The sequence below is a fragment of the Leptopilina heterotoma genome, unplaced genomic scaffold (assembly GCF_015476425.1).
Source record: "Leptopilina heterotoma isolate Lh14 unplaced genomic scaffold, ASM1547642v1 Lhet_44, whole genome shotgun sequence".
In the NCBI taxonomy this organism is placed as follows: Eukaryota; Metazoa; Arthropoda; class Insecta; order Hymenoptera; family Figitidae; genus Leptopilina; species Leptopilina heterotoma.
In genome coordinates, this window is record NW_025111084.1 from 1,856,289 (window position 1) to 1,883,714 (window position 27,426).

Genomic DNA, 27,426 nt, shown 5'->3' on the forward strand with positions numbered 1-27,426 from the left:
GAAAAAAAAACATACTTCTCGCTGTGAGACGTGCCATTTTCTATACTATGTTCAAATATACATACCAGTCGTACTTGACCGTTCTTTGCTAATTTTGACTAAATCTAAAAAGTCTACAGCGTTTATCTTCTAAGAGCTAAACACGTCAGACGAATACCTATTAATTTATTTTAATAATCAAAGAAACACCATTATTTAATATTAAAAAAAATATTTTAAAAAGTTCTTCTCTAAAATTCAATTATTTTCAAAAATTTTAATAAAATTTTTGGTAAAATTTTAATTATTTTCACAAATTTTAATAAAATTTTTGGTAATATTTCAATTATTTTCACAAATTTTCCTCAATTCAATGATTTTCAATTTCTACTGTTTTAATAAAATTTTCCAAAAGAATTCAAATATTTAAAAAAAAATTTAAATAAAATTCTACGCAAACATTTAATTATTTTGATAAATAATAAAAATTTCACAGGAATTCAATTATTTACCAATTTTTTATTCATTTCTTATTAATAATTCAATTATTTTCAAAAATAATAAAATTTTTACAGGAATTCAATTATTTTCAATTTTTCATAAATATGAAAATTCCTTTTAGGAATTCAATTATTTTCATAAATAATAAAACTCATCAAAAGAATTGAATAATTTAAAAATTTGTTGATAAAATTCTTTATGGGACTTCAATTTTAAGAAACATTCAATTATTCAATAAAGTTCATTTTCGAATTTAAATAATTAAATTTTAGTAGAATTTTTTAAATAAAAATTGATTAAAAAATAAATTTTAGTTAAAATTTTAGATATTTAAATATTCTCTATATTTAAAAATTTGTAAATAATTCTTGTAAAAATTCAATTATTTAATTATTTTAAAAAAAATTTAATAAAATTCTACGCAAACATTTAATTATTTTCATAAATAAAACTCATCGCAGGATTTCAATTATTTTTAATACAATTTTTATCGAATTTCTCGAAGAATCTAATTATTCTTAGAAATTTTATTAAAATTCGTCAAAAGAATTTAATTATTTACAAATTTGTTAATCAAATTTTTTATGAGAATTCAATTTTTAAAAAAATTTATTTTTTTAATAAATAATTTATTTTTGTATTTAAATAATTGAATTCTCGTAGAATTTTCTAATAAAAATTAATTTAAAAATGAATTTCAGTTTAAAAGTAAACAAATAAAATTCATTAAAACATAAAATTTATTTTAATAAAATTTTACAAAACTTCCAATCTTTTCAATTTTTAAAAAATTTCAAAAATCTTTTTTAATTCAAGTAAAATTTTAATTAATACTTTTCAAAAACCTAAGTTTTTTAGAATTTCCAAATTGAATCTTCCAAATTTAAATCATTTTTGTAAAATAAATATTTAAATTCTTATTGTTCTCATTTTTTGCTTAAAATTTCGAAATACTTTCAATGTAAAACAATTTGAAATATTTTTTTTTGAAAATTGAAACTGCAATTCTTCCTAAATTCAATTATATTTTCTAAAATGTTTGACTAATATTATTCAAAACTTTTAATTTTCAAAGAAGCTAACTTTTACTACATTCATAGAACCTGCGCATTTTTGGCAATTTTTACTATTTTTGGAGTAAATTTTACTCTACTTCGAAATAAATTTTACTACACAGAAATAACAAAGTCTGAAACCGCGTTTTCATCTTAAAACCAAAATGATTGAAAAATAAACTATTTTTAAGCTGAAAGCTATATCTAATGTAAACTGTTTTAGTCAAAAAGAGACTGAAAGAAATATTTATTTTTTTGCAGTGTACATTCAAAGAACATATTTGTAAAAAAATTAGTAAAATTTACTCCGAAAGTGTAGTAAAAGTTACCAGAACTGCGCAGAAGTTTCTAACAGTTTAGATTTTACTATGAAAGTAATAAAAGTTACTTTATATTTTTCTCCTTTTGCAATTTTTAAAAGAAATAAAAAATTAACAAAAAATGCATAATTTTTTTGTTTTGTTTAAAGGGACCAGATTATGACGAGAGTATCGATGCATCAGCATCAGCGGATCGAATAACAGGCTTGCTCCGTCGCTGGGAGCTTGCCAGTATTTCATGCTCGAGTCTAACAGAAATGAGGAGTGTTTCAACAATAAAAAATCACGCGAGCATATTGTATACACCGAGACAGAGCCTAAGTGCCAAGGATCGTGAGGGCATGAGAAATATAATTGGTGGTCGTCCAGAGAGTGCTCCTGTTTATATGACAGCAAATCGTATCGACGGTCTCCAAGAGACGCTCACTGCATCGCCAAATATGCCACGCCACGTTCTTGAATCAATTAGCCAGAGTCCAACACAAAGTCTAAAAAGTATGACACCACCTGGAATGTCGCCAATAAATCAACGCTATCAAGACTACAGGGACAGTAATTATCAAAAAATTCCAAAAATCACCAAAGCAGCAGCATCAGCAGCAGCACAGTACTCGCATGTACAAAATTCCCTAAATGGCGATTTTCTCACTCAACAACAGAATCTTTATCGTGAACAATATCTCCAACAAACCGGTATGGTCACAATTCCATCGCATTATTCCGTTGTTGGCTCGCCAGCTGGAAAAAATAATCCCTACGTTCAACAATTTCAAATAACAAATTCAAAACATTTTCCTGCACCGAGAAAAAGGGACTTTAATGCGGCTCAAATGACGTGACCAGAGAGGGCCCGAACCACGTGATAAGACTGAACAAAAAATATTTAGATGAAAACAAAACAAAACAAAAGCTCTCGGGGAAATTTTCAAAAATTCTCGAGAGGATCTCCGAATTGATCAGCTGCCGAATTTTTGTGAGAGGGGAAATTGATATACTCAATTCCAAGGCATAATCATTTCTCACACTTGAAAAAAAAGAATTTTCATTTTAATTTTAGGTATAGCATTACTCTTGAGATTTCGAAAAATTCACAAGAGAATCTAAAACAGATTGTGACTCCCTTTTTTTCAGTGTGAGAATAAAAGAGATGAGCGAAAAGAGAAAATGATGTTCTCTAAAAAATATATGTATATAGAGAGGGGGAGAGAGATGCTAGGAAAGGCCTAAGGCAAATAGCGCATTGAGAGACGGATTTGGCACCTAGGGCAAATCGTTCAGAAAACTATTTTCAAATATATTTGAGACAGAAAGTCGAATTTATTTGACATTCGCGCCATGATTTACTGCGGTACATTAGTTTCGGAAAAAATATGAAACTGAAAAAAGCATTCACTTAATGAAAATTATTTTATTTGGTTAAAATGGAAACCAACATCTTTTGAAGAAATTAAGTGGGTGCAAGTTGTAGTTTCATTAAAAAATATTTCCATTTCTCGTAAGCATTTCATTCTCTCTAAATCTGAATTTTTGCTACTGATAAAATAGTACGGATTCGTTCACAAATTTGAATTACTAACACTTTTGACTAATTTTTACTAAAAAAAAAAACTCCTATTTACTATAGTAAAACTAAAATTAGTCAAAACTGTTTATTGGTAAACCACTAATTGGTAAACTGAAAAAGTTTTAGTAGTTCTACTAATTCAGATTTAGAGAGTTTGAGAATATTCCTCAAAATACTCTCTAAATTTAAATTAGTAAAATTGCTTACCAATTTCAATTTAGAGAGTATTGAGATTCAAAATTTCTTAATTTTCGATTTACAGGACAATGATTTTTAGTTGAAAAAAAATTATAATCGATTCAATTAAGTAGACGCTGATAATTGGGGTTTCCAGTTTCAGCTATTCATCGAAAATTTATATAAGTTATATATGTAAATTAATAATTTTCGATTCATTTCAAAGTTAATTTATAAATATTTTTCGACTCCTAAACAAAACACGAAGAAAAATGGACAGTAGAGAAAACCACAGTAAAAAGAATTTTTTAGAAATTGTAAAAATAATAAAAAGAATTTTTACGGCATTTGCTAACTTTACTCACGACTAATTTTAAAAATAAAATTGCATTAGCAGTGCTAAATTTCGGACTACTCGAACTTTCTTTTTACTGTGTGTTTTAAAACACAATTTTGTTGTAAATTTGTAAATAAAGGTTTTGTGGACGTTATGTAAAAAAAAAATATTTATCTTTCATTGACTCTGTACCTAATTGACGAACATTGCTATATGGTAATTGTTATACTATCACGACAGTTGCCGAAATAATTGTTCCTATAGTAACTCATCTGCACCACGAAACCTTAAATAAATAATTTTTTTCTAAAGTTACAAACTCTCAAATGAACCAAATTTTTTTTCTGTAGAAATGTTTTAATACTTAACAAGTATGAATAGACTTAAAAATTTATTTAATTCAAATAATCAATTATTTGTATATTAACAAATAAACATTTACTTGATTTAAATACATTTTTTTTGTATCAAATTTTTTTTTTTTTTAATCAATAATAATTTCAGTATTTGATATAAATAAATATTTATTTGAAACAATTCGAGATAATTGACTTAAATAAAAATAATTTAATACACAAGTAAATATATTTATCTGATAATAGACAAGTATTCGTTTATTTGAATCAAAGAAATTTTTATTTGTTAGAAATAAATTTTTTTTATCGTTTAAATAAAATGTAAATTTTTTTTTAAATTGCAAAAATAAAATTGCAAAATAATTATTTCATACAAATAACTAATTACTTGTCTGCTATAAAATAAATTTTTACCTGACTTAAATAAATTTTATTTCAATCAATTAATTTTATTTGAATCAATAATTTCAATATTTAAAACAATTACCATTTAATTGACTCAAAAATTATTTAAATAAATACTTTTCATGAGTTTTCATCATGAGTAATCATTTACTTGAATTAAATAAATGATAAATTAATAATAAAAAATAAAATAGTAATAAAAAATAATGTGGATTCAACATTTTTTTACTTGAAAATTAATTCTTTTTAATTTGACAAATAATTATTTTTATAGAAAAATACAAATTAACAGAAGTACTAAAAATATTTTTGCGTTCATTTGAAAGTTAAAAACTTTAGGAACATTACAAACATAACTATAACTAAACAATAATATTCCCTTTTTCTTCGCGAAGAAATAAAAAAAAAAATGTCAAAGAACAAATAGAAAAAAGACTAAATTAACTAGGTATTTAATACTGAAAATTTTCCTTTTAAAAAATTTCAAAACTAATCTTTCGAATAACTTTGTAATTGATTTATACAAAAAAAAAGTGTAAATTTTACCAATTTTCTAAAATTTTAAATTTGTATTTTATTTTTCATGAAATTTTTAATTTCAGTTTGAATTAAATTGCGGTTTAATTAGATAAAATATTACTCCAATTAATTAGATTAATAATTTCTCAATTAGCAATAATTGGAGACAATTGAAAATTTGACCAATTTTCTAAAATTTGAAATTTGCATTTTATTTTTTATGAAATGTTTAATCATGATTTTAAATTTTATTAAATTTCTCCTTTGCATTTTTAATTAGATATAAAATTACCTCAATTAAAAAAATTTAATAATTGATGGAAAATTTATATTTGACTTAAAATTAATTATTAATTAATTATATGTCCCTGAAAATAGCGTCGACGCTCCATCAAAAATTTTTATTTGAAGTATTTAGAAATAAAAACGTCCACTATTTTCACTTCTTTTATTTCCCAAGGGAAATAAAGAAATTCCAAAAATACATTTTTAACTTAAAATCTTCAAAAAAAATTGTATTCTTTTCGGAGTTGTAAAAAAAATATTTTTCGATGCTTAGCGTCGAGGACAACTTTAGGGACTTATAAATTAATTACTAATAATTAATAATTTATTAATCAGTACAAATTTTTGAAATTATGATATAAAAATTCACAACTCGAGATAAAATTATATCCGAATATTAATTAAAATATTTTTAACATTAATAAAAAATATTTTCTTTTGAAAGAAGAGACTGACTCGTAAAATAGTAAAGAAAATTTACTTTTATCTGTGATTTTAGTTCTTGACGCTCGTCACCATTAAAAAAAATTTTTCATCATTTAAATCAAACAACTATTCCTTAATTTTGAAAAATAGAAATTAAAACAAAAATCCCCCTCTTGTGAAATACAAATAATATTCAACTTTTTCATCTACTAGACTGAGAAATTCTAAACTAAAAGTGTTCAAAAACCTTTTCTATACTTCTAATCAAAAAGAGAAAAAAATGACGAAAATTAAAAATTTTCAAGACTAGGTAAAATCCGTCTCTCCTAAAATTCTTAATAACGGCATTTAGGCTGAACCTTTAAAACGGTATAAGTGCCAAAAAACAATTTTTTTTAAAGTCTAACAATAATTTATGCGTAGAAGATTTTTCAATGTTCGCGTTTTATTGTGGGATAAGTATACTCATTATTTTCATTATTACGTTTTTTTCATAGTAGATTTACGATTTTCTTTTTTTAATTTTGTTACAAATAAAACGGAGATGAAATCTTGAAATAATAAAATTAATATAAAAAAAAATTACTTTTCGAAACGAAAAGAAAAACGGAGAAAAATGAAAAAATATCAAGAGTAAATTGAAATGATGATTTTATGTAAATATAAAATTGTATTGATCAGAGAGGTACCTGGGACTACATATGAGGAATTTTAGATATATATAAATTATATATATATTATATTATATAAATATAAAAAAAATCTCTATGTTTTAAGTGACCGATAAAAGAAAAAATAAAATTTTTGAAAGATCTATTAATAAGAGGTCCTAATATTGTGTATAGAATCGCTGTATATTATATATAAAATTGTACGAATTCGTTAAATTAACTTGATGACTGTATATTTATATGTTGACCATATTCAATATTATACTGATATAATAATATATCTAGTTGATGATATACGAGAGTTTTATATTTCATGTTAAAATTCACTGTGCTGTCAAAAAAAAAGAAAAAAAAACCATTAAAATCGCTTCATTATTTTATCTTTTACTATCTGACTGTATTTTTTTGTCTCGTTGAAACGAATTCGCTTCGTTTTTTTTTGTAAATAAAAATTTATCATTTCCTCAAAAATAGAATTTTTTATTTATTATTTACCAATAAATAATAAAAGGAGTAATTTACTAATTAGATTAAAAAATACTAATTAAATTAAAACCAAATTTTTGTAATTAAACATTTATCATTTCCTCCATGAAAAATAAAATTTTTAATTATCAACAATAAAAATAATAATTTACTAGGAATTAAATTAAAAACTACTATTTAAATTAAAAGTTACTAATTATAAATTAAAAATACTATTTAAATTAAAAATATTATTTAAATTAAAAATTACTAATTGAATTAAAAATTACTCCTTAATTTAAAAACAAGTTATTATAAATAAAAATTTACCATTTCCTCAACGAATAATAGAATTTTTATTTACTAACAATAAAAAAATAATTTACCAAGCAAATTAAAAATTACTAATTAAATTAAAAAATACTATTTAAATTAAAAAATACTAATTAAATTAAAAATTACTCCTTAAATTAAAAACAAGTTTTTGTAAAATAAAATTTATCATTTTTTATTTATTAATCCCAACAAAAAGAATAATTTACTAATTCAATGAAAACGTACTTTTTAATTTAAAAACCAATAATTAAATAAATTAAATGACTAATTAAAAAATAAAAAGAAATTTATTTTAATTTTTTAAGTAAAAAATAATTTATCATTTCCTCAATGAAAAATAGAATTTTCTATTTACCAATAATAATAGAGCATAATTTACTAATTAATTTAAATCCAATTTTTGTAAATAAAAATGTATAATTTCCTCAAAGGAATAAGGAAATTTTTATTCACCATTAATAAAAAGACTAATATCCTCATTAAATTAAAAATTATTATTTAAATTATTCTTATTTAAAAAATTTTTTAATTAAATTAAGAACAATACTAATTATATTAAAATCAAAGTTAAAAGTTTCGAAAAGGAACTAAAAGTGTAAATTTTTTTCAAATACTGCGTCTCTCATTTTATAGTAACGATATTTTTATCTAGCTAATTAAAAATAATAATTTCAAGAAAGAATAAATTATTCTACCGCATAAATAATTTAATGAGAGAATAATGTATAAAATACGTTGGAAAGTGATTTCTAACTGTTGTAAAAAGTACAAGTATTTGTTGACTACACTGTAATCCAATTTAATACTTGGCTAACGAGATCCGGATGGCCCGAAGTCCTTATGATCCTATCGTAAATTCTGTACACCTGCTTATTTCTATATGCACGTAGGGTAAGTACAATTAGGTCATGTTCTCAAAAACTTATAATATTTTTTATCAGAATTGTAAATTTAAAAAAAATTTAATAACAATCTCTCGATTTAATTTAAATTATAGTGAAATATTCATCAGGTAAAAAATTGTTACTAATTTTTCTCAGTAATAATTATTACTATAGAGTATTTTAAAAACGAGAAAAATTGTAAGGCTGGGTGAAACTAGCGACCCGCCGGCCGCCAGCCATCAGAAAAATCCATAGGCGCCGACACACATAGTAGCGCGGTGTCCCAACACGGTTCAATCAACGCCAAAACAACGTACGTTAGCTATTACAGTTTATAGAAAAAAATTGCAATAGTCACATTTTCAAGAGCAATAATCCCCCTTTAATTTGTGACCAAGAAATAAACATTTGGTATAATATTGTTCGAATTTTTGATAGCCAGCGTCCCCACCCACCCGTATCAGAAAAACGAAAATTAAAAAAAAAATCGGAAAAAAATTCATAACTCGAACAATTTCAGACCAAATGCTTATTTCTTGGTCGGAAATTAAAGAGCGATTAATCCTTCTTAAAATGCGAACAATAAGAATTTATTTAAAAAATTTTTGATAGTCAGCGTCCCCACCCGCCCGTATCAGAAAAACGAAAATTGGAAAAAAAATCGGAAAAAAATTCATAACTCGAATAATTTTTGACCAATTCTTTGTTTCTTGGTCGCAAATTAAAGGGGGATTATTGCTCTTCAAAATGTGACAATTGAAAATATTTTTAATAAACTTTTGATAGCCAGCGTCCCCACCCGCCCGTATCAGAAAAACGAAAATTGGGAAAAAAATCGGAAAAAAATTCATAACTCGAATAATTTTTGACCAATTCTTTGTTTCTTGGTCGCAAATTAAAGGGGGTTTATTGCTCTTCAAAATGTGACAATTGAAAATATTTTTAATAAACTTTTGATAGCCAGCGTCCCCACCCGCCCGTATCAGAAAAACGAAAATTGGGAAAAAAATCGGAAAAAAATTCATAACTCGAATAATTTTTGACCAATTCTTTGTTTCTTGGTCGGAAATTAAAGAGCGATTAATCCTTCTTAAAATGTGAACAATAAGAATTTATTTAAAAAATTTTTGATAGCCAGCGTCCTAACCCGCCCGTATCAGAAAAACGAAAATTGGGAAAAAAATCGGAAAAAAATTCATAACTCGAACAATTTTAGACCAAATGCTTATTTCTTGGTCAGAAATTAAAGGGGGATTATTGCTCTTCAAAATGTGACAATTAAAAATATTTTTAATACACTTTTGATAGCCAGCATCCCCACCCGCCCGTATCAGAAAAACGAAAATTGGGAAAAAAATCGGAAAAAAATTCATAACTCGAATAATTTTTGACCAATTCTTTGTTTTTCGGTCGCAAATTAAAGAGCGATTAATCCTTCTTAAAATGTGAACAATAAGAATTTATTTAAAAAATTTTTGATAGTCAGCGTCCCCACCCGCCCGTATCAGAAAAACGAAAATTAAAAAAAAAATCGGAAAAAAATTCATAACTCGAATAATTTTTGACCAATTCTTTGTTTTTCGGTCGCAAATTAAAGAGCGATTAATCCTTCTTAAAATGTGAACAATAAGAATTTATTTAAAAAATTTTTGATGGTCAGCGTCCCCACCCGCCCGTATCAGAAAAACGAAAATTAAAAAAAAAATCGGAATAAAATTCATAACTCGAATAATTTTTGACCAATTCTTTGTTTCTTGGTCGCAAATTAAAGGGGGATTATTGCTTTTCAAAATGTGACAATTGAAAATATTTTTAATAAACTTTTGATAGCCAGCGTCCCCACCCGCCCGTATCAGAAAAACGAAAATTGGGAAAAAAATCGGAAAAAAATTCATAACTCGAATAATTTTTGACCAATTCTTTGTTTCTTGGTCGCAAATTAAAGGGGGATTATTGCACTTCAAAATGTGACAATTGAAAATATTTTTAATACACTTTTGATAGCCAGCGTCCCCACCCGCCCGTATCAGAAAAACGAAAATTGGGAAAAAATAGGAAAAAAATTCATAACTCGAATAATTTTTGACCAATTCTTTGTTTCTTGGTCGGAAATTAAAGAGCGATTAATCCTTCTTAAAATGTGAACAATAAGAATTTATTTAAAAAATTTTTGATAGCCAGCGTCCTAACCCGCCCGTATCAGAAAAACGAAAATTGGGAAAAAAATCGGAAAAAAATTCATAACTCGAATAATTTTTGACCAATTCTTTGTTTTTCGGTCGGAAATTAAAGAGCGATTAATCCTTCTTAAAATGTGAACAATAAGAATTTATTTAAAAAATTTTTGATAGCCAGCGTCCTAACCCGCCCGTATCAGAAAAACGAAAATTGGGAAAAAAATCGGAAAAAAATTCATAACTCGAACAATTTTAGACCAAATGCTTATTTCTTGGTCAGAAATTAAAGGAGGATTATTGCTCTTCAAAATGTGACAATTGAAAATATTTTTAATACACTTTTGATAGCCAGCGTCCCCACCCGCCCGTATCAGAAAAACGAAAATTGGGAAAAAAATCGGAAAAAAATTCATAACTCGAACAATTTTAGACCAAATGCTTATTTCGTGGTCAGAAATTAAAGGAGGATTATTGCTCTTCAAAATGTGACAATTGAAAATATTTTTAATAAACTTTTGATAGCCAGCGTCCTAACCCGCCCATATCAGAAAAACGAAAATTGGGAAAAAAATCGGAAAAAAATTCATAACTCGAACAATTTTAGACCAAATGCTTATTTCTTGGTCAGAAATTAAAGGGGGATTATTGCTCTTCAAAATGTGACAATTGAAAATATTTTTAATAAACTTTTGATAGCCAGCGTCCCCACCCGCCCGTATCAGAAAAACGAAAATTAAAAAAAAAATCGGAATAAAATTCATAACTCGAATAATTTTTGACCAATTCTTTGTTTCTTGGTCGCAAATTAAAGGGGGATCATTGCTCTTCAAAATGTGACAATTGAAAATATTTTTAATACACTTTTGATAGCCAGCGTCCCCACCCGCCCGTATCAGAAAAACGAAAATTGGGAAAAAAATCGGAAAAAAATTCATAACTCGAACAATTTTAGACCAAATGCTTATTTCTTGGTCAGAAATTAAAGGGGGATTATTGCTCTTCAAAATGTGACAATTGAAAATATTTTTAATAAACTTTTGATAGCCAGCGTCCCCACCCGCCCGTATCAGAAAAACGAAAATTAAAAAAAAAATCGGAATAAAATTCATATCTCGAATAATTTTTGACCAATTCTTTGTTTCTTGGTCGCAAATTAAAGGGGGATCATTGCTCTTCAAAATGTGACAATTGAAAATATTTTTAATACACTTTTGATAGCCAGCGTCCCCACCCGCCCGTATCAGAAAAACGAAAATTGGGAAAAAAATCGGAAAAAAATTCATAACTCGAACAATTTTAGACCAAATGCTTATTTCTTGGTCAGAAATTAAAGGGGGATTATTGCTCTTCAAAATGTGACAATTGAAAATATTTTTAATAAACTTTTGATAGCCAGCGTCCCCACCCGCCCGTATCAGAAAAACGAAAATTAAAAAAAAAATCGGAATAAAATTCATAACTCGAATAATTTTTGACCAATTCTTTGTTTCTTGGTCGCAAATTAAAGGGGGATCATTGCTCTTCAAAATGTGACAATTGAAAATATTTTTAATACACTTTTGATAGCCAGCGTCCCCACCCGCCCGTATCAGAAAAACGAAAATTGGGAAAAAAATCGGAAAAAAATTCATAACTCGAATAATTTTTGACCAATTCTTTGTTTCTTGGTCGGAAATTAAAGAGCGATTAATCCTTCTTTAAATGTGAACAATAAGAATTTATTTAAAAAATTTTTGATAGCCAGCGTCCTAACCCGCCCGTATCAGAAAAACGAAAATTGGGAAAAAAATCGGAAAAAAATTCATAACTCGAATAATTTTTGACCAATTCTTTGTTTCTTGGTCGCAAATTAAAGAGCGATTAATCCTTCTTAAAATGTGAACAATAAGAATTTATTTAAAAAATTTTTGATAGTCAGCGTCCCCACCCGCCCGTATCAGAAAAACGAAAATTAAAAAAAAATCGGAATAAAATTCATAACTCGAATAATTTTTGACCAAATGCTTATTTCTTGGTCGCAAATTAAAGGGGGATTATTGCTTTTCAAAATGTGACAATTGAAAATATTTTTAATAAACTTTTGATAGCCAGCGTCCCCACCCGCCCGTATCAGAAAAACGAAAATTAAAAAAAAATCGGAAAAAAATTCATAACTCGAACAATTTTAGACCAAATGCTTATTTCTTGGTCAGAAATTAAAGGGGGATTATTGCTCTTCAAAATGTGACAATTGAAAATATTTTTAATAAACTGTAATAGCTAGCGTACGTTTTTTTTGCGTTAATTGAACCGTATAGGGCCACCGCGCTACTATGTGTGTCGGCGCCTATGGATTCTTCTGATGGGTGGCGGCCGGCGGGTCGCTAGTTTAACCGAGCCAAATTGTAAAATAGTTTTTTAATAAACAAACTCTAAAATAAATTTAAAAAAATGTTTGTCATTTTATCATATTTCAGAGAGTAAGTCTATTCAGGTTTAATTTAAAAAATTATTCAAATTAAAAAAAAGCTTTGTATATTTCACTAAGTAATAATAATTCTTTTGTAAATATGTAGGTATGTAAAATTAATTTTAATTAAATTTTTATTAAAGTGAAAAATTTACTTTATATTTTTCTGTGAAAAGAAAAATTCACCATTTTTGTAAAACAATATAAAGAAGAAAATTTAATTAAAAAAATACTAAAAATGTAAATTATCGAAATTATTAATAAAAAAATATTTACTTTACTATTTAATTTACTTTTTTTGTGTGGGAAATTTTATTGAAATTTTCATTGAATTACTATTGAAAAAAGATTGAAAATAATAAACAAAAGATGCAAAATAAATTGTAATAAAAAAAAAGAAAATTCTAAACAATTATTTTTTTGATAAAAAAATTAAATTGAATATTTTTCTTTACCGAAGAAAAACATTTCATTTTTTTAAACTTAAAGTATATTTTTACCCTTTCAATTTGTTTTCGGACTCACCGGAATTCTCGCTCAAAGATTCTCATCCCTGTCAGTGAAGTAGTGAAGACAGTTTACCTCCAAATATGCAGAACACAACACTGGCACTATAAATTTGTTCACACACATTTTTTTAATCGCGCACCAAGTTTTCAAACTATAATTTTTTATACTTTTTTAAACCAAAAACACAAGATTCAAGAAAAACGATTTAAAATCGCGCACAGACTCTAAACTTTATCTAAATTGGCCCTGAAAGTAAAACAAATAATATTTTAATACCATTGATTGTAAATTAAGTAGAACTAATTTTAATATTTTATTATTTTCTTTTAAAAATAAAAGAATTTGTTTATTTATTTAACACTAGAATTATACCAAAAGGGGAAAATATTTGTCTTGCTTCGAAAATTTTAAAATTATTTAAAGCGTTGAAATTCTTTGACATTTCGTAGACAAAAAAAATAAACTTGAGAAAATTTCATCACTCTGGATAATTTTGAATGAAAAATGTACAAATTCAAAAATGCGTTCTCATCGGTATTTCTAGTGTTAATTAAATAAATAATTAATTAATTAATTAAGAATACAAAAATTAACATAATTCTTAAAAATTAAATTAATTCTTACAATTTCGATGGATTCCCTCCTGCAAAGACAACGTATTCCAAATGACAATAATCTTCGAGTCACTTGTCCCCAGAGATCCCTTCTATAATAATTAATCGAAATATAAGAATTCCGAAAACAACAATTTGTTGTAAGAAGACCGAGTCCTCATGACTCAAATTTCTCGTTGCTGGAATTTAGATTTTCGCGACGAAATAGTAACCGCGGAGGAGGAATCTGAAAATAAAAAAATAAGTTTAAGTTATACTTATTACAAGCCTCGGATCGACTTTAACGAGCAAAAAAAGTCGCTTTAATCGATTAGAAGTAGAAAAAAAAGTCGAAAAAATCGTTTATTTAATTCAATTTTGTCATAAAAATTTTATTTTGTATTTCCCTTTATTCTTCACTGATTTCTAAATTCAATTAATTAAAACTTGAATAATTTTGCTAAATAAATATTTAAATACTTCTTATTTCTTTTTTTATGGGAAATAAATTTAAAAATATTTCAGCTTCTGAAATTTAAGAATTTCTAAAAATTACAACTACCTATAACTTTTCCAAAATTAAATTTTGGAATTTTTTCATTGTAAATTACAAAAATATACTCACTAAATCCACGAAATGCCACAATCAAAATAAATCGAGACTTGGATGAGGTACTCAACATACGGATCCTCCTCAAAAAGTGATGATTGTCCAGTGCGTACAAAACACCTCCAAGCACATCTAAACAAAACGAATGAATTTATTAATAAAAAATTAAAGAAGGGTTGCCACAAAACTTTAATTATGTTTTTTCCTGACTTTTCCCTAAATTCCAGACAAAATTTTTACTTTTTCCCTGACCCTGAAGAACATCAATAACTTATTTTTTAAATAAATATTTAATCATTATTTTTATTAGAAAATTTTTCGAGAATTCAATTATTTAAGTACAAAAATAAATAATTTATTCAATAATTGAATATTTCCTAAAATTGAATTTTCATTCAAGAATTTTATCAAAATTTTTAAAAATAATTGAATTATTTCGGCGAATTTAAAAAAAAATTAAGAATAAATGCAATTTTCTATCATTTTGTTTAAAATTGTGAAGAATTTTATTCAAATTTTTTTAAATAATTGAATTTTTTAAAACTTTTTGAAAATAATTACATTCTATCGATTTTCATTAAAAAATTGAAAATAATTGAAATCTGACAAAGAATTTAAAAAAAAAATTATTTAAATAATTGAATTCCTGTGAAAATGTTTATTTTTGAAAAGAATTGAATTCTTAGGAAGAATTTTATTAAAATTTCTTAAATAATATTGAATTGTTTCAAAAAATTTTATTTTTTTACAGAAATAATTGAATTATTTCGAAGATTTTTACAAACATTTTTGACAATAATTTGTATTCCTAGGAAGAATGAAATATTTTACGAAAATAATTATATTCTATTAACAACTTCATAATTTTTCAAATTTATTAAACATTTTTTCAAAATTTTTTTAAATAATTGAATTCTCAAGAAAAATTTTATTTATGAAAATAATTTATTTCTAGCGAAGAATTTTATTCAAATTTTTTAAAATAATTTAATTCCCATAAAAAATGTATTACTTTTGGAAAATAATTGAATTCTTAAAAAGAATTGTATTGAAAATAATTTAATTGAATAGGAAAATTTTATTAAAATTGCAATTTTATTAACTAAATCTTGTAAAGAATTTTGTCAAAATTTTTTTAAATAATAGAATTTTTAAAGGAATTTTATATAAATTTTTCAAAATAATGAAATTTCTCAGAACTATTTAAAAATTTTTTCAATTCTCTGAATATATTTGAATTTTTTGGAAAAGTTTCATTAAAAAATTAAAAATAATTGATAATTGGTGCGAAGAAATTTATGTAAAAATTGGTAAATATTTGAATTCCTGTAGAATTTTTATTAAAAATTTTGTTTAAAAAATAAAATTCTTTTTGAAAATTTTATTAATTAATTTTGCCAAGAATTTTATTAAATTTTTTGTAAATAATTAAATTTCGGAGAAGAATTTTATTATTTATTAAGATAATTGAAATCCGAAAAATTAGAAACATAACCTCAAATGTTTTGCTTCTTACATAGCTTTTTTGGGAGCGATTCACAATATCACAAATAAAAATAAAGAAATATTTGAAATGTCATAAAATTGCACTTAGCTTTTTCATAGTCGGTGGAGCTGGAGAAGATCCTTGGATTATTCTCCCTACAGGTCGCATCCTGGTCCAAAAAGATGATTGTCCAGTGCTCGAGATTCTTCCAGAGTACTTCTACAAAAGAAAACAAAAAATGGTTTTAAGAAAAGAAAACAGGAGCTTTGTTAAAAAAGATATCAGAAAATTTAATCTGAGAATTGATATTTTACTCCATTTTGGGAGTAAAATATAATTTCCGCCACCCGGAAAAAGGAAAAAGGCAAATTAAGATTTAAATTCGTTTTGCTAGAGACGTAAATATTTTAATTTTCAACATTTTATACAATTTAAAGTTGCATTTGAATGAAAAGTTACAATTTTCTGTCAATAAGAAACAATTTAGGCGACATAACCTAAAATTTGACAATGTTCCCCATTGACAAAAAATTGCAATTTTTTATTAAAAAGCAACTTTTAATTGTTTAAAACAGTGAAAAATGAATTCTTCACCCTTTCGCTAAAACAAATTTAGAATTTAATTCGTCTTTTTCTTTAAAAATAAGTACAAAATTGTGACTTTTGCTCTGCGACATTGTTCGATTCTTCCTCAAAATTTTCTCAATGTGATATTTCTCAGAAATGATATTACGCGTAATATTACGTTTAATTACTGTTATAATCACAACACAGTATACAAATTATACAACTTTAGGGAAATATACGAATATTTTTATATTTATAATAGGAGAGACGAGCAAAACATGTACAAAAGTATTCTGAACAATATTTCTTCAACACGATCACGACAGTCGCAAATATAAAAATTACCCATTTGAGAATAATTTTCATAACACAGAAGACATAAAACTAAAGAAGCAATAGCCGGAATTAAAGATATTTAAACAAACTCACTATATTTTTATAAAAATACACAAAAATTAAGACTAACAACAATGTCGATCAACTGTTGACAAACATTTCACTAAGCCCAAAGTTCTCATTGGCTGAATGGCAGAAAAGGCGCCAACAGTAAAATGTCCTGCCACGACATCTATACTCCGATCATTAAACAATAAATTGCCTACTCTGCATTATCGACCCACGAGAAGTTGGTCGATAATGCAGAGCGCATTGGCGTTTCAGCGCGAAAATTTGAAATAAGTAAAAAAATATTAATGATTTTCTAATTATTACTTTACATTATTTTATTAACCTTTTAATTGAATTTTATTTTATTTATATTATCTATTTTGAAAAAAAAATCAAAAATATTTGTTCGATCAACAAAAATTATCGTTTGAATATACGAACCACTGATTGATCGTTGCGCTCTGTTGCGGTGAGAATTATTTTAATTAAAACGCGATTCATATTTATTACGTCCTCAATTCAAGGAAAGTTTATAATTCTATGACAGAAACTACAAACTTAAAAAATGCTACAAAAATCTAGAAATTTCGACAACGTTCTGGTTGAAATTCGTTAAACCTAAACAATTTTCATCGCTTGTGTATAAATCTAAGTTTTATTCCAAATAAATAAAAAGTTTTATTAAAAACTGATTACTGATAATATTTAGGAATAACAAGTGCATTTTGAATTCATCGAAATAAATACCTTTAAATAAAGAACTGATTAACACACTAAAAATGTCGAAATCTAACGAGGTTAGTTTACTTGTATAAACTATAATTTATTCTTTTAAAAATTATTTCAATTTTACAATTTAATTGATTATTTTGAACATAAGGAAAAAAATAATTATTCAGGGTTTGACACAGGTCAGGGAAAGTAGAATGATTGCTGAAATTTAATTATTTTCAAAAGTAATAAAATTCTTCGCAAAAATTCAAATTTAATTATTTTCAAAAGTAATAAAATTCTTCGCAAAAATTCAATTTTGTTCAAAAATTTTTAAAATTCTCGTCAAAATTATCTGGAAATCAGGGAAAAGCAAAATTAATTTTTTGTGTCAACTCTGATTATTTTAAACACAAAAAAATCAATTATTATAAATATAAACACAAGAAAAAAAATTTTTAAACAAATATTTTCATATTTTCAGCTTAAAAGCGATATAGAAGATCTCAATTCCCTTCTTCAACAAGCAAAACGACAAAAATCAAAGGATCTCATCAGTATTGAAATAAGACGTTTACAAACTGAGTTAGACACTTTGACGGACAAAAATGAAATTAAAGTAACACCATCAGTTCAACGATTTGGTCCAAAAGTTTACGAAGTCAAATTAAACAATTACGGATGGGATCAAAGTGATAAGTTCATGAAAATTTATGTAACTCTAAAAAATGTTCACTCACTACCCAAGGAGTCGATTGCTTGCGATTTTACCGAATGCTCAATGGATCTTCGAATTCTCGGCCTAGACAATAAAAACTATCATCTACCAATTATAAATCTCTGTGAAACAATTGATCCGGAAAAAAGTAATTTCAAAGTGAAAACCGATCTCGTTACCATATTTCTTGCAAAGAAGACACCAATTAATTGGTCGCATGTAACTGGAGTTGAGAAAAGAATCAAGGAATCGAAAGAACCATTGGTACCGGAAGGTAAAGATCATGAACTTAAAGATCCCGATTCGGGCTTAATGAAGATGATGAAGAAAATGTATCAGGAAGGCGATGACGATATGAAAAAAACCATTGCCAAAGCATGGTGCCAGAGTCAAGATAAAAAAACTTCTCTAGGTGATAATATGATTTAAATCCTTTTTCTACTTCTATTTTATAAGAATAACTTTGTATTATATTAATTATGTTAATTATCAGTTTTCTAGTATTGTGTTTTATATATAAAAAAAAGAATTATGATAAAGTAAAGAAGACTTCATACCGCAATTTTGATTATTTTCTTTCATATTTTTTTTATCAACCTAAAAAATATATTTTAAAGATTTTAAGAAAAATGTTTTAAACCCATTTTAAAGCATTTAAGGAAATAAAAATCATGTCTTAATCATGTTTCAAATTTAAATTTTTGAATAATATATTCAAAATTTAAAAAATCCATTTATTAAGTACATAATTAATTATTATTATTCTTCGGAAGAATTCAATTATTTTTATAAATAGTAAAAATTTTTGCAAAAATTCAATTATTTTCAATAAAGTTTTAATAAAATTTCACGAAAGAAGTCAATTATTTTTTTAAATATTTTTAATTTTTCAAAACAATTCAATTATTTTAATAAATAGTAAAATTCTTTTAAAAAATTCAATTATTTTAAACTAAATTTTAATAAAGCTTCATGAAAGAAGTCAATTATTTTTTAAAATCTTATTTGAATTCAATTATTTTCAAAAGTTTTAATGAAAATTCAAATATTTTCAACAATTTTGATAAAATTCTTACCAAAATGTTTGATGAAATTCGTTGAAAAAAATAATTATTATCAAAATTCCTTTAAAAAATTTAATTATTTTCTAAAATTCAGATAAAATTCTTCGAAATAATTCAATTTTTGTTAGAAATTGTAAAATTCTTCGCAAGAATCCAATTAACTTAATAAATGAGAAAATTCTTTGCAATAATTTCACGAAAGAATTCAATGTTTTTCTTAATTTCTTATAAAATTTTTCAAAAGAATTCATTTTTCTAAAATTTTAATAAATTCCTCAAAACAATTCAATTATTTTAATAAATAGTAAAATTCTTTGCGAAAATTCAATTATTTTTAAAACAATTTTAATAAAATTTCATGAAAGAATTCAATTTTTAAAAATTTTTAATAATATTTCCAACACAATTTTAATAAATTTCTATAATAACATTTTTAATTATAATTATTAACAGACACGACTATTTAAAAAAGTGGAAAAAAATTCTCTTTTTAATTCAATTATTTTCAATTAAAATTATTCAAAAAACTATATTTTTAAAAAAAAACTAAAAGAAATTCTTCATAAAAATTTAATTATTTTCTATATTTTAAAAAAATTGTTTGAATTAATTTAATTATTTTAGAAAATTGTAAAATTCTGAGAAGAATTTAATTATTTTCTAAAAATTTTAATAAAATTCAATAATTGAATGTTTAATTTCAATTATTAAGAAACAAGATTATTTTAAAAACTTAAAAGAAATTGTTCATAAAATTCAATTACTTCCAAAATTTTCAATTAGAATTATTAAAAAATACTCCATTATTTAAAAAAAATTCAAAGAAATTCTTCAAAAGAATTTAATTAGTATTTTCAAAAATTTTAATAAAATCCTTCGCAAGAATTCAATTATTTTCATGAGTAATAAAATTCTTCGATGGAATTCAATTATTCTCAAATTTTTTGAGAAAATTCTTTGCAAGAATTTAGTATTTAAAAAAAAATATTAAAAAAAAGTTAATATCTTAATATAGATATTCAAGATTACAAGGAAAAAATTGGTTTCAACAGAAAACAAACATTTACTTTATTATTCGTTTTATTCACATTTGAGCGATTTGCAAGTGTAATTTTTTCATCAGTGCTTAAAAATTAGAGCACAATATTTTTTCCACATTTGATTTAATTTATAAAATTGTCAATTATTTTGAATACATTTTTTTTATTATATAATACTTATAAAACGTAAATCAATCACTCTGATACAATTTTAGATAATTGTTTTCATTTTTGGTAATTTTCTGTTTATTAGTAAACTAATATCAATGTTGGGTAAATTGCTTCTTTTATAATTAATTACAATTGCATTAAAAAGAAAGTAAAAACAAAATAATAAATAATAAATTATTTCATGAAAAATAAAATAAAACATTTTGTTTTATGAAATTCTTGTTTTTTTTTTCGTGTATAGCTAAATAATTTGAAAACAAACAGTTTTCAAAAAAAATAATTCGAACAACAAAAAAGGAATTTATATAAAATACAACTAAAAATGTACAACTAAAAAATTTAGCCAAATAATTCGCAATTAAAATAAATTAACATTTTTGTTTTTGAAAAGTAACTTTCCCAATATTGATTAACATGTTATTAATTATAATTAATCATAAAAATCAATTGTCAAATGATTTTATTGGTAACGATAGTCACATCACATTAAAAAATGGTGCCTAATTATTCAACAATAATATCAATTTTAAGTCGATTTCCACATCTCCATTTTTAAAATTAGTTTCTTTTTCTTTAAAGTAAAAATATACTTTTATAAAATTGGAAAATTTTGTTTTTGTTGACATTTTTTCATCATTATAAAATCGAAAGGCAAAATAAAATAAAAGATTAAAACACCTTTTTCTATAATAATATTTCTACTATTATTTAGAATTGTAATAATTGCTTCAAAATAAAAATTAGAATTCTAAAAATTTATTCAAAATAAAAATTACAATTCTAAAAACTTATTCAAAATAAAAATTACAACTGTAATAATTTATTATGAATAATCATTTCTAATTATGCTAAAAAAATAATAAAGTCGAAGCAAAATTGATTAATTTTCTTGAAATTAATTAATTTTTTAATAAATAATTGTAAAAAAAATTGAGAACTAAATGAAAGATAGAAATTCTTAAAAAGAAATTCTTAATACTTGAAACATTGGTTTCGAAATACACAATTTACATTATATTTTTTTAACTAATCGTAAATAAACTAGTTTTCTTAATCAAGCACGTTCGTTTTTTTTTCTTTTTTCACATACAGTGAATATTTCGAAAAAAAAGTCTTTTTAAGATTAGATATTGCAAATAGACTTTGATTTGTGCTTTGACGGTATGTATAATTTGCGATTTACAAAATAATTTGTACGATTTACATATAGAGATATATATTTGGTCACTGAAACGAATCTTTTATTAAAGATAATGAATTCTCAAAAAAAAAAAAAAAAAAAATGAAAAATAATTATTTTTATTTGATCTTGATCGATTATAAATATATAAATATTAAATAAAATTATTTAGAGAAAGAGGAAGTATATTTATCACTTAACTAGATCAAAAATTTGCTTTGTTTTTCTAAATAATATCCATTTATCTAAGATTCGTTTCGTTATTGAAAATTATGAGATAAGATAAAAACTATAGAAAAATGTTATATTTTATTCGAAGACCTTGACTTCTTAAAAAAGAAATTATTTGTAAATCAGTACTTGCAAAATTGGATTTAAGTCTTTGGTTCCGTCATGTAATGGAGATCGTCAATTATTTTTATATCGTCTCCTTTCCATCGTATTATTAAGAAAAAAAAATCTTTCTTTCTCTTACCGTCATTTTTAATAAATTAAAACTTAAATCTATATTTGTTATGTATTCGATGCCAATGACTGTTGGATTTCCAAATTTGAAACACGTAACGTTTCATTCATCATTTCTTTGGTTTTCTCCATTAATGATTCAACGTCATCTTTACTGAGACCTTCCGTCGAGATTGGCGGCAGGGTCGTGATTATTATTCGTCCTGTTAGCAAAAGAAATATCCTCATTAAATGTTAATCACATAAAATAATTTTAGAAAAAGAGAATTATAATAATAAATAAGTGAATGGAAATTTGAATAATTTTTTACTTTGGTATACAGATTTTTTTTTCTTTTGGAAGAAACATAATTTATTTTTATCAATATTTATGACCTCACTTACCAGAATCGAAACGTTTTTCTTCTTTACAAAGAAAATAATATGAAGAGAACACTACAGGCAGCACGGGTAATTGAGAATTGATAGCGACATAAAAGGCACCTTTTTTAAAAGGATGAATTTCACCAGTATTACGTCTTGTTCCCTCGGGAAAAAACCACAATTTTATCTGGAATATTGAAGAAAAAATACAATTATTACTACCCGGATGAATTCTATTTTTTTTATTAGAAATCGTCACGGTTTTTATGACTCTCCCAACGTTTAGAAAAATTAAAAACTATTTTCCAAATTAAAAAATTTTTTTTTACAAAACGAATTTGATAAAATTTCTAGACTTTTTAGTTTTATTTTTATTCTATAACTTGAAAAATTTTTTTAAAATTAAAAGTAGAAGGTGCATTACATTTAGAAACTTCTAATTGTAAAGACAACTTTTACTTCTGAAATATAATCTCAAGATAAAATTATCGGGTCGTGTATCATTTTCAATGTTTCTTTCAAACAGAAGCGTTTTAAAGCTATTTATCATACAGAACATTGCAAAAAAGAAAAATTGGAAAATAACAATTTGAATAAAATAAAATTAGAAAAAAATAATAAAACGTTACAAAATACTGCAAAAAAAAATTAGAAAATCATAAAAATAACGATTAGAATGAAATAAAATTCAAGAAAATGGAAAAAATATTACAGAAAAAATTAGAAAACTATAGAAATTATAAGATAACAATCAAAATAAAATCAGATTCAAAAAAATTAATAAAATGTTACAAAAAAATTGTTTTTTTAATTTCGAAAATTAGAAAATAACAAATAAAATCAAATTCGAAAAAACTTTAAAATTCAATGCAAAAAAATTAAATATTTAGAAAATTACAAAAATAAAATAAAATTCAAAGAAAAAATAAATAAAAACATTACAAACAATATTTAAAAACTAAAAATTTGAAAATTAACGATCAGAAATAAAAAAAATTCAAAAAAATGAATACAACGTTACATGCATTGCAAAAAAAAAATTAGAAAATAGCGGTTAGAATAAAATTCGATTCAAGAAAATTAACAAAACGTGACAAAACATATTTAAAAACTACAAAATTAGAAAATAACGATTTGAATAAAATTAGATTCAAGAAAATTAATAAAACGTTGCAAAAAATATTTAAAAATTACTAAAAATAGAAAATAACGAATAGAATAAAATAAAATTCGAAAAAATGTAACAAATAATTTCAAAAAATAATGGAAAATAAAAAATTAACGATTCGAATGAAATAAAATTCAAGTAAATTAATAAAGCGTCAAAAAAACATTTTTTAATTTCGAAAATTTGAAAAATAACGAATAGAATGGAATAAGATTCGAAAAAACGTTAAAATTCATTGCAAAAAAATTAGAAAATAATAATTAAAACAAATAAAATTCAAGGAAAAAATAAATATAACATTACAGAAAAAATTTTAAAAACTAAAACTTTGAAAAATAACGAATATAATAAAATAAAATTCGAAAAAATTAAAGAACACGTTTCATTTTATTTCAAGAAATAATTGAAAAATTAGAAAATAACGAATAGAATATAAAATAAAATTCGAATTAAAAAAGCGTTGCAATGCATTTTCAAGAAAAATTAAAAAATGATAAAATAACGATTAGAATGAAATAAAGTTCAAGAAAATTAATAAAACGTTCAAGAAAAGAATGAGAAAATAACGAAAAGAGTAAAATAAAATTCAAGAGAATGATAAACTCTTGCAAAAAAAATAGATAATTGAAAAATACCAATTTGAATAAAATATGATTGAAAAAATTAACATAACATTACAATGTATTGCAAGAAAAAATGATAAAGTAACAATTAGAATAAAATAAAGTTGAAAAAAATTAATAACACGTTACCTAGGTGTAAAAAATTCATTTTTTAAAAATAATACAGTAAAAAATTGTACCTTGTTCTCTTTGATTGTTTTGATTGACGAATTAATTACGCTTCGAGCTTTTTCTGAATTTATTCTATCAATAAAAATAAGACCACTGAGCCATGCGGCAATTCCAAAAGGCCAGGCGTATATAATTTCCTTTTTTGCAATAACAGTGCATTTATCCATCACTGGCCAAATGTCAAACATTCCTAAAATGTCCAAGGAACTCTGATGATTTGCAACAATAATACAAGCCTGTTCCTTCTCTAAATTTTCTCTTCCCCTCAATTCCCATCTCAATCCAAGAATGTAACTTGCATAATGACAAAAACTCGACGCAACTCTGGAAAAATTAATAAAAATTATAAACATCTTTAATTCATTAATTAAAAAATCAATACAATTAATTAATAAATCAATACAATTAATAAATTGTAATTAAAATTAAAAAAAAAATAATTTTAAATAAAAAATAAATAATTTTAATGATAAAATAATAAAATAATAAAATTTTGTAATATTGCTTATCAATTTCCTATTTTGTTATTTTTTACCATTTTTTTTTTCATTTAGAAATATTTATTTTTATCAAACAGCAATAATTAAGAAATGAATTTTTTTTTCTCGGCAACAAATTTGTGTTAATTAAACACAACACTTGACCGCATTGAATAAATAATTCTAAGGATTGATCAATTTAACCAAAGGAAATATTAAGTGATTTAAGTGAATGAAAGGTCTAAAGGGTCGATGCACATTAATGGTCATTGGCTTTAAAAAAAAAAAGAATAAGACTTACGATATATAATGAACCATAGATTACAACAAGAAGCAAATAATAATTTTACAATAACTGAAATACCAAGGATTTATCGATTATCTAAGTTTATTTATACGAACCGATATATAGAAAATATTTTTAAAGTATAAAAATAAAAAAAACCGATACAACAAAAATTTATTCAAGGCAAAAAAATATCAAAATAGTAAAAAAAAAAATTTTTTTCAGTACTTACACCAAATTTCTAACGTTGAAAGCCCGGAAACAAAAGAATGGTATCAATAACACTGAATTAAACATCACAGAACCATAATAAACCGAGAATTTAAAATAATAACGAAAAGTCCGGCTCGTTTCGTAAAGAAATGGCAAAACAAGAATAAAGGCAACGAGAATCACTTCAAAGCACGAAGGAGCCATTTTTTTCCAAAAAAAAAAAAAAAAAAAATATACACAATTTATAATTAATTTAAAAAAACGTATTTCTAGTTTTTTTTTCAATTTTTTACTTATTTCATTTAAGAACAAACATTCAGAGCGGAGCACAGTAGAAAAAAATAAAAATGTGCCGAGAGAAAAATATCTGAACGTCACTACAATATAATGTTTGTATTCAAAATGACAGCTGCTCTCCTATATGCGCTCTTTTGATAATATATATATATATTTTACGAGGGGTTCTGCATCGTGCAATATAGGCACAAAATACAATACGCTTTGCCACCACACAACTGATGCAACTCTTATTCTAAAAACTATATGGCACTTTGCGATCCTTTATATATACATGTATATATAGCAAACGCACGAATTTTTTATTTCTATCTGTCGCGCAATTAAAGAAAAATTGTTTTTATAACACGACATTTAGCCACGAGGGCAGGTCTTTTGAAACTGACACCTCGAGCCTCATGTTTAATTAACATAATAATATAAATATTGTCTTCACACTACAAATACTTATGTATTTTAAAGAATATGTTATCAACACTTGCAATGTGTTTTCGAGTTTGCGCGGTTTAACATTTTACATCCCCCTAAATTGAAAGCAATAACTCCCATTTCAATTTGCTTTAATCCTAAATACGTTCATTTCACATTTATTTTCATTATTAAAAAAATAATTTAATAGCTCTTTTAATATTTTGTTCAAACCTTTGACAAATAAAATAATAATAAAAGAAATAACAAAAAAAAATAATAATAATAAAAATAATTCCAAGTTTGTTTGCTTTTTTGTTTCTAAACTTTTTTATAATTTTTCTTTTCAAATATTTTAAATTTTAAAATTAATGTATTGAAAATCATTGAAATGTTGCAAAGAATTTTATCAAAAAAATTTGATAATAATAAAATTTCTTCAAAGAATTTTTTTATTTAATTCTCGTGAAGAATTTTATTAAAATTTTTAAAAATCATAATTAAATTCTTTTGAAGAATTTCTTGGAATTCTTTTTAAACTAATGTAGTTTTTTTAATAATTTTAATTGAAAATTTTGAAAGCAATTCAATTTTATGAAGATGAATTTTATTAAAATTGGATTAAAAATTAATTAATTCCTGCAAAGAATTTTACTATATTTATAAAAATAATTGAATTGTTCCGAAGGATTTATTAAAATTTTAGAAAATAAATTAATTTTATGTTAATATTTGAAAATTTAAATTCTTTCGAGAAATTCAATTAAAGTTGTTTAGAAAATAATTGAATTTCTTTAAAGAATTTTATTATTTTTTGAAAAAAATTGAATTCTTTCAATTTTTTTTCACAAATATATAAATTGCATTGAAAGTAATTTAATTTCTATATAGAATTTTTTAAAAATATTTTGAGAATAATTGAATTATTTTTTGAAGAATTTTAAATTTTGGTTGAAATTGAATTTTATGGAAATTTTTGAAAATAATTAAATTCTTTCGTGTAATTTTAT

General features: G+C 23.9%; 3 protein-coding genes and 1 long non-coding RNA gene across 5 annotated transcripts in view; 2 read left to right on the forward strand and 2 right to left on the reverse strand.

The window, feature by feature from the left end:
- Positions 1-3,215, forward strand: part of LOC122507046 — a 52,747-nt gene extending 49,532 nt beyond the window's left edge. For both annotated transcript variants that reach the window (XM_043619560.1, XM_043619559.1), the window contains one exon: positions 2,005-3,215. In XM_043619560.1, coding sequence (XP_043475495.1) covers positions 2,005-2,694 — 690 coding nt within the window. In that variant the 3' untranslated portion in view covers positions 2,695-3,215. The remainder of the gene's footprint in view (positions 1-2,004) is intronic.
- Positions 3,216-13,450: 10,235 nt separating this feature from the next.
- Positions 13,451-14,856, reverse strand: LOC122507047. Its single transcript, XR_006302075.1, has 3 exons — positions 14,635-14,856; positions 14,041-14,256; positions 13,451-13,662 (listed from the first exon to the last, which is right to left on the reverse strand). It is a non-coding gene; the product is annotated as an uncharacterized LOC122507047 (long non-coding RNA).
- Positions 14,857-17,623: 2,767 nt separating this feature from the next.
- On the forward strand, positions 17,624-19,050 carry LOC122506872 (calcyclin-binding protein). Its single transcript, XM_043619267.1, has 2 exons — positions 17,624-17,856; positions 18,255-19,050. Exons 1-2 carry the CDS (start codon positions 17,839-17,841, stop codon positions 18,915-18,917), a joined length of 681 nt encoding a protein of 226 aa, XP_043475202.1. The 5' UTR covers positions 17,624-17,838; the 3' UTR covers positions 18,918-19,050.
- Positions 19,051-21,640: 2,590 nt separating this feature from the next.
- On the reverse strand, positions 21,641-26,571 carry LOC122506871 (1-acyl-sn-glycerol-3-phosphate acyltransferase alpha). The gene is made up of 4 exons (XM_043619266.1): positions 25,731-26,571; positions 24,742-25,057; positions 22,793-22,958; positions 21,641-22,611 (listed from the first exon to the last, which is right to left on the reverse strand). The coding sequence occupies exons 1-4, from the start codon at positions 25,913-25,915 to the stop codon at positions 22,457-22,459; spliced, it is 822 nt and encodes a 273-aa protein (XP_043475201.1). The 5' UTR covers positions 25,916-26,571; the 3' UTR covers positions 21,641-22,456.
- Positions 26,572-27,426: the final 855 nt, after the last annotated feature.

What these genes read in the sequence shown, in the direction of transcription:
- LOC122506871 (XM_043619266.1), bottom strand. Translation starts at nt 25,915, where the DNA reads ATGGCTCCTTCGTGCTTTGAAGTGATTCTCGTTGCCTTTATTCTTGTT. An exon ending in TTCAACGTTAGAAATTTGGT is followed by an intron (nt 25,058 to 25,730) that starts GTAAGTACTGAA and finishes TAATTTTTCCAG; the next exon opens with AGTTGCGTCGAGTTTTTGTC. An exon ending in AGAAAAACGTTTCGATTCTG is followed by an intron (nt 22,612 to 22,792) that starts GTAAGTGAGGTC and finishes TTTTGCTAACAG; the next exon opens with GACGAATAATAATCACGACC.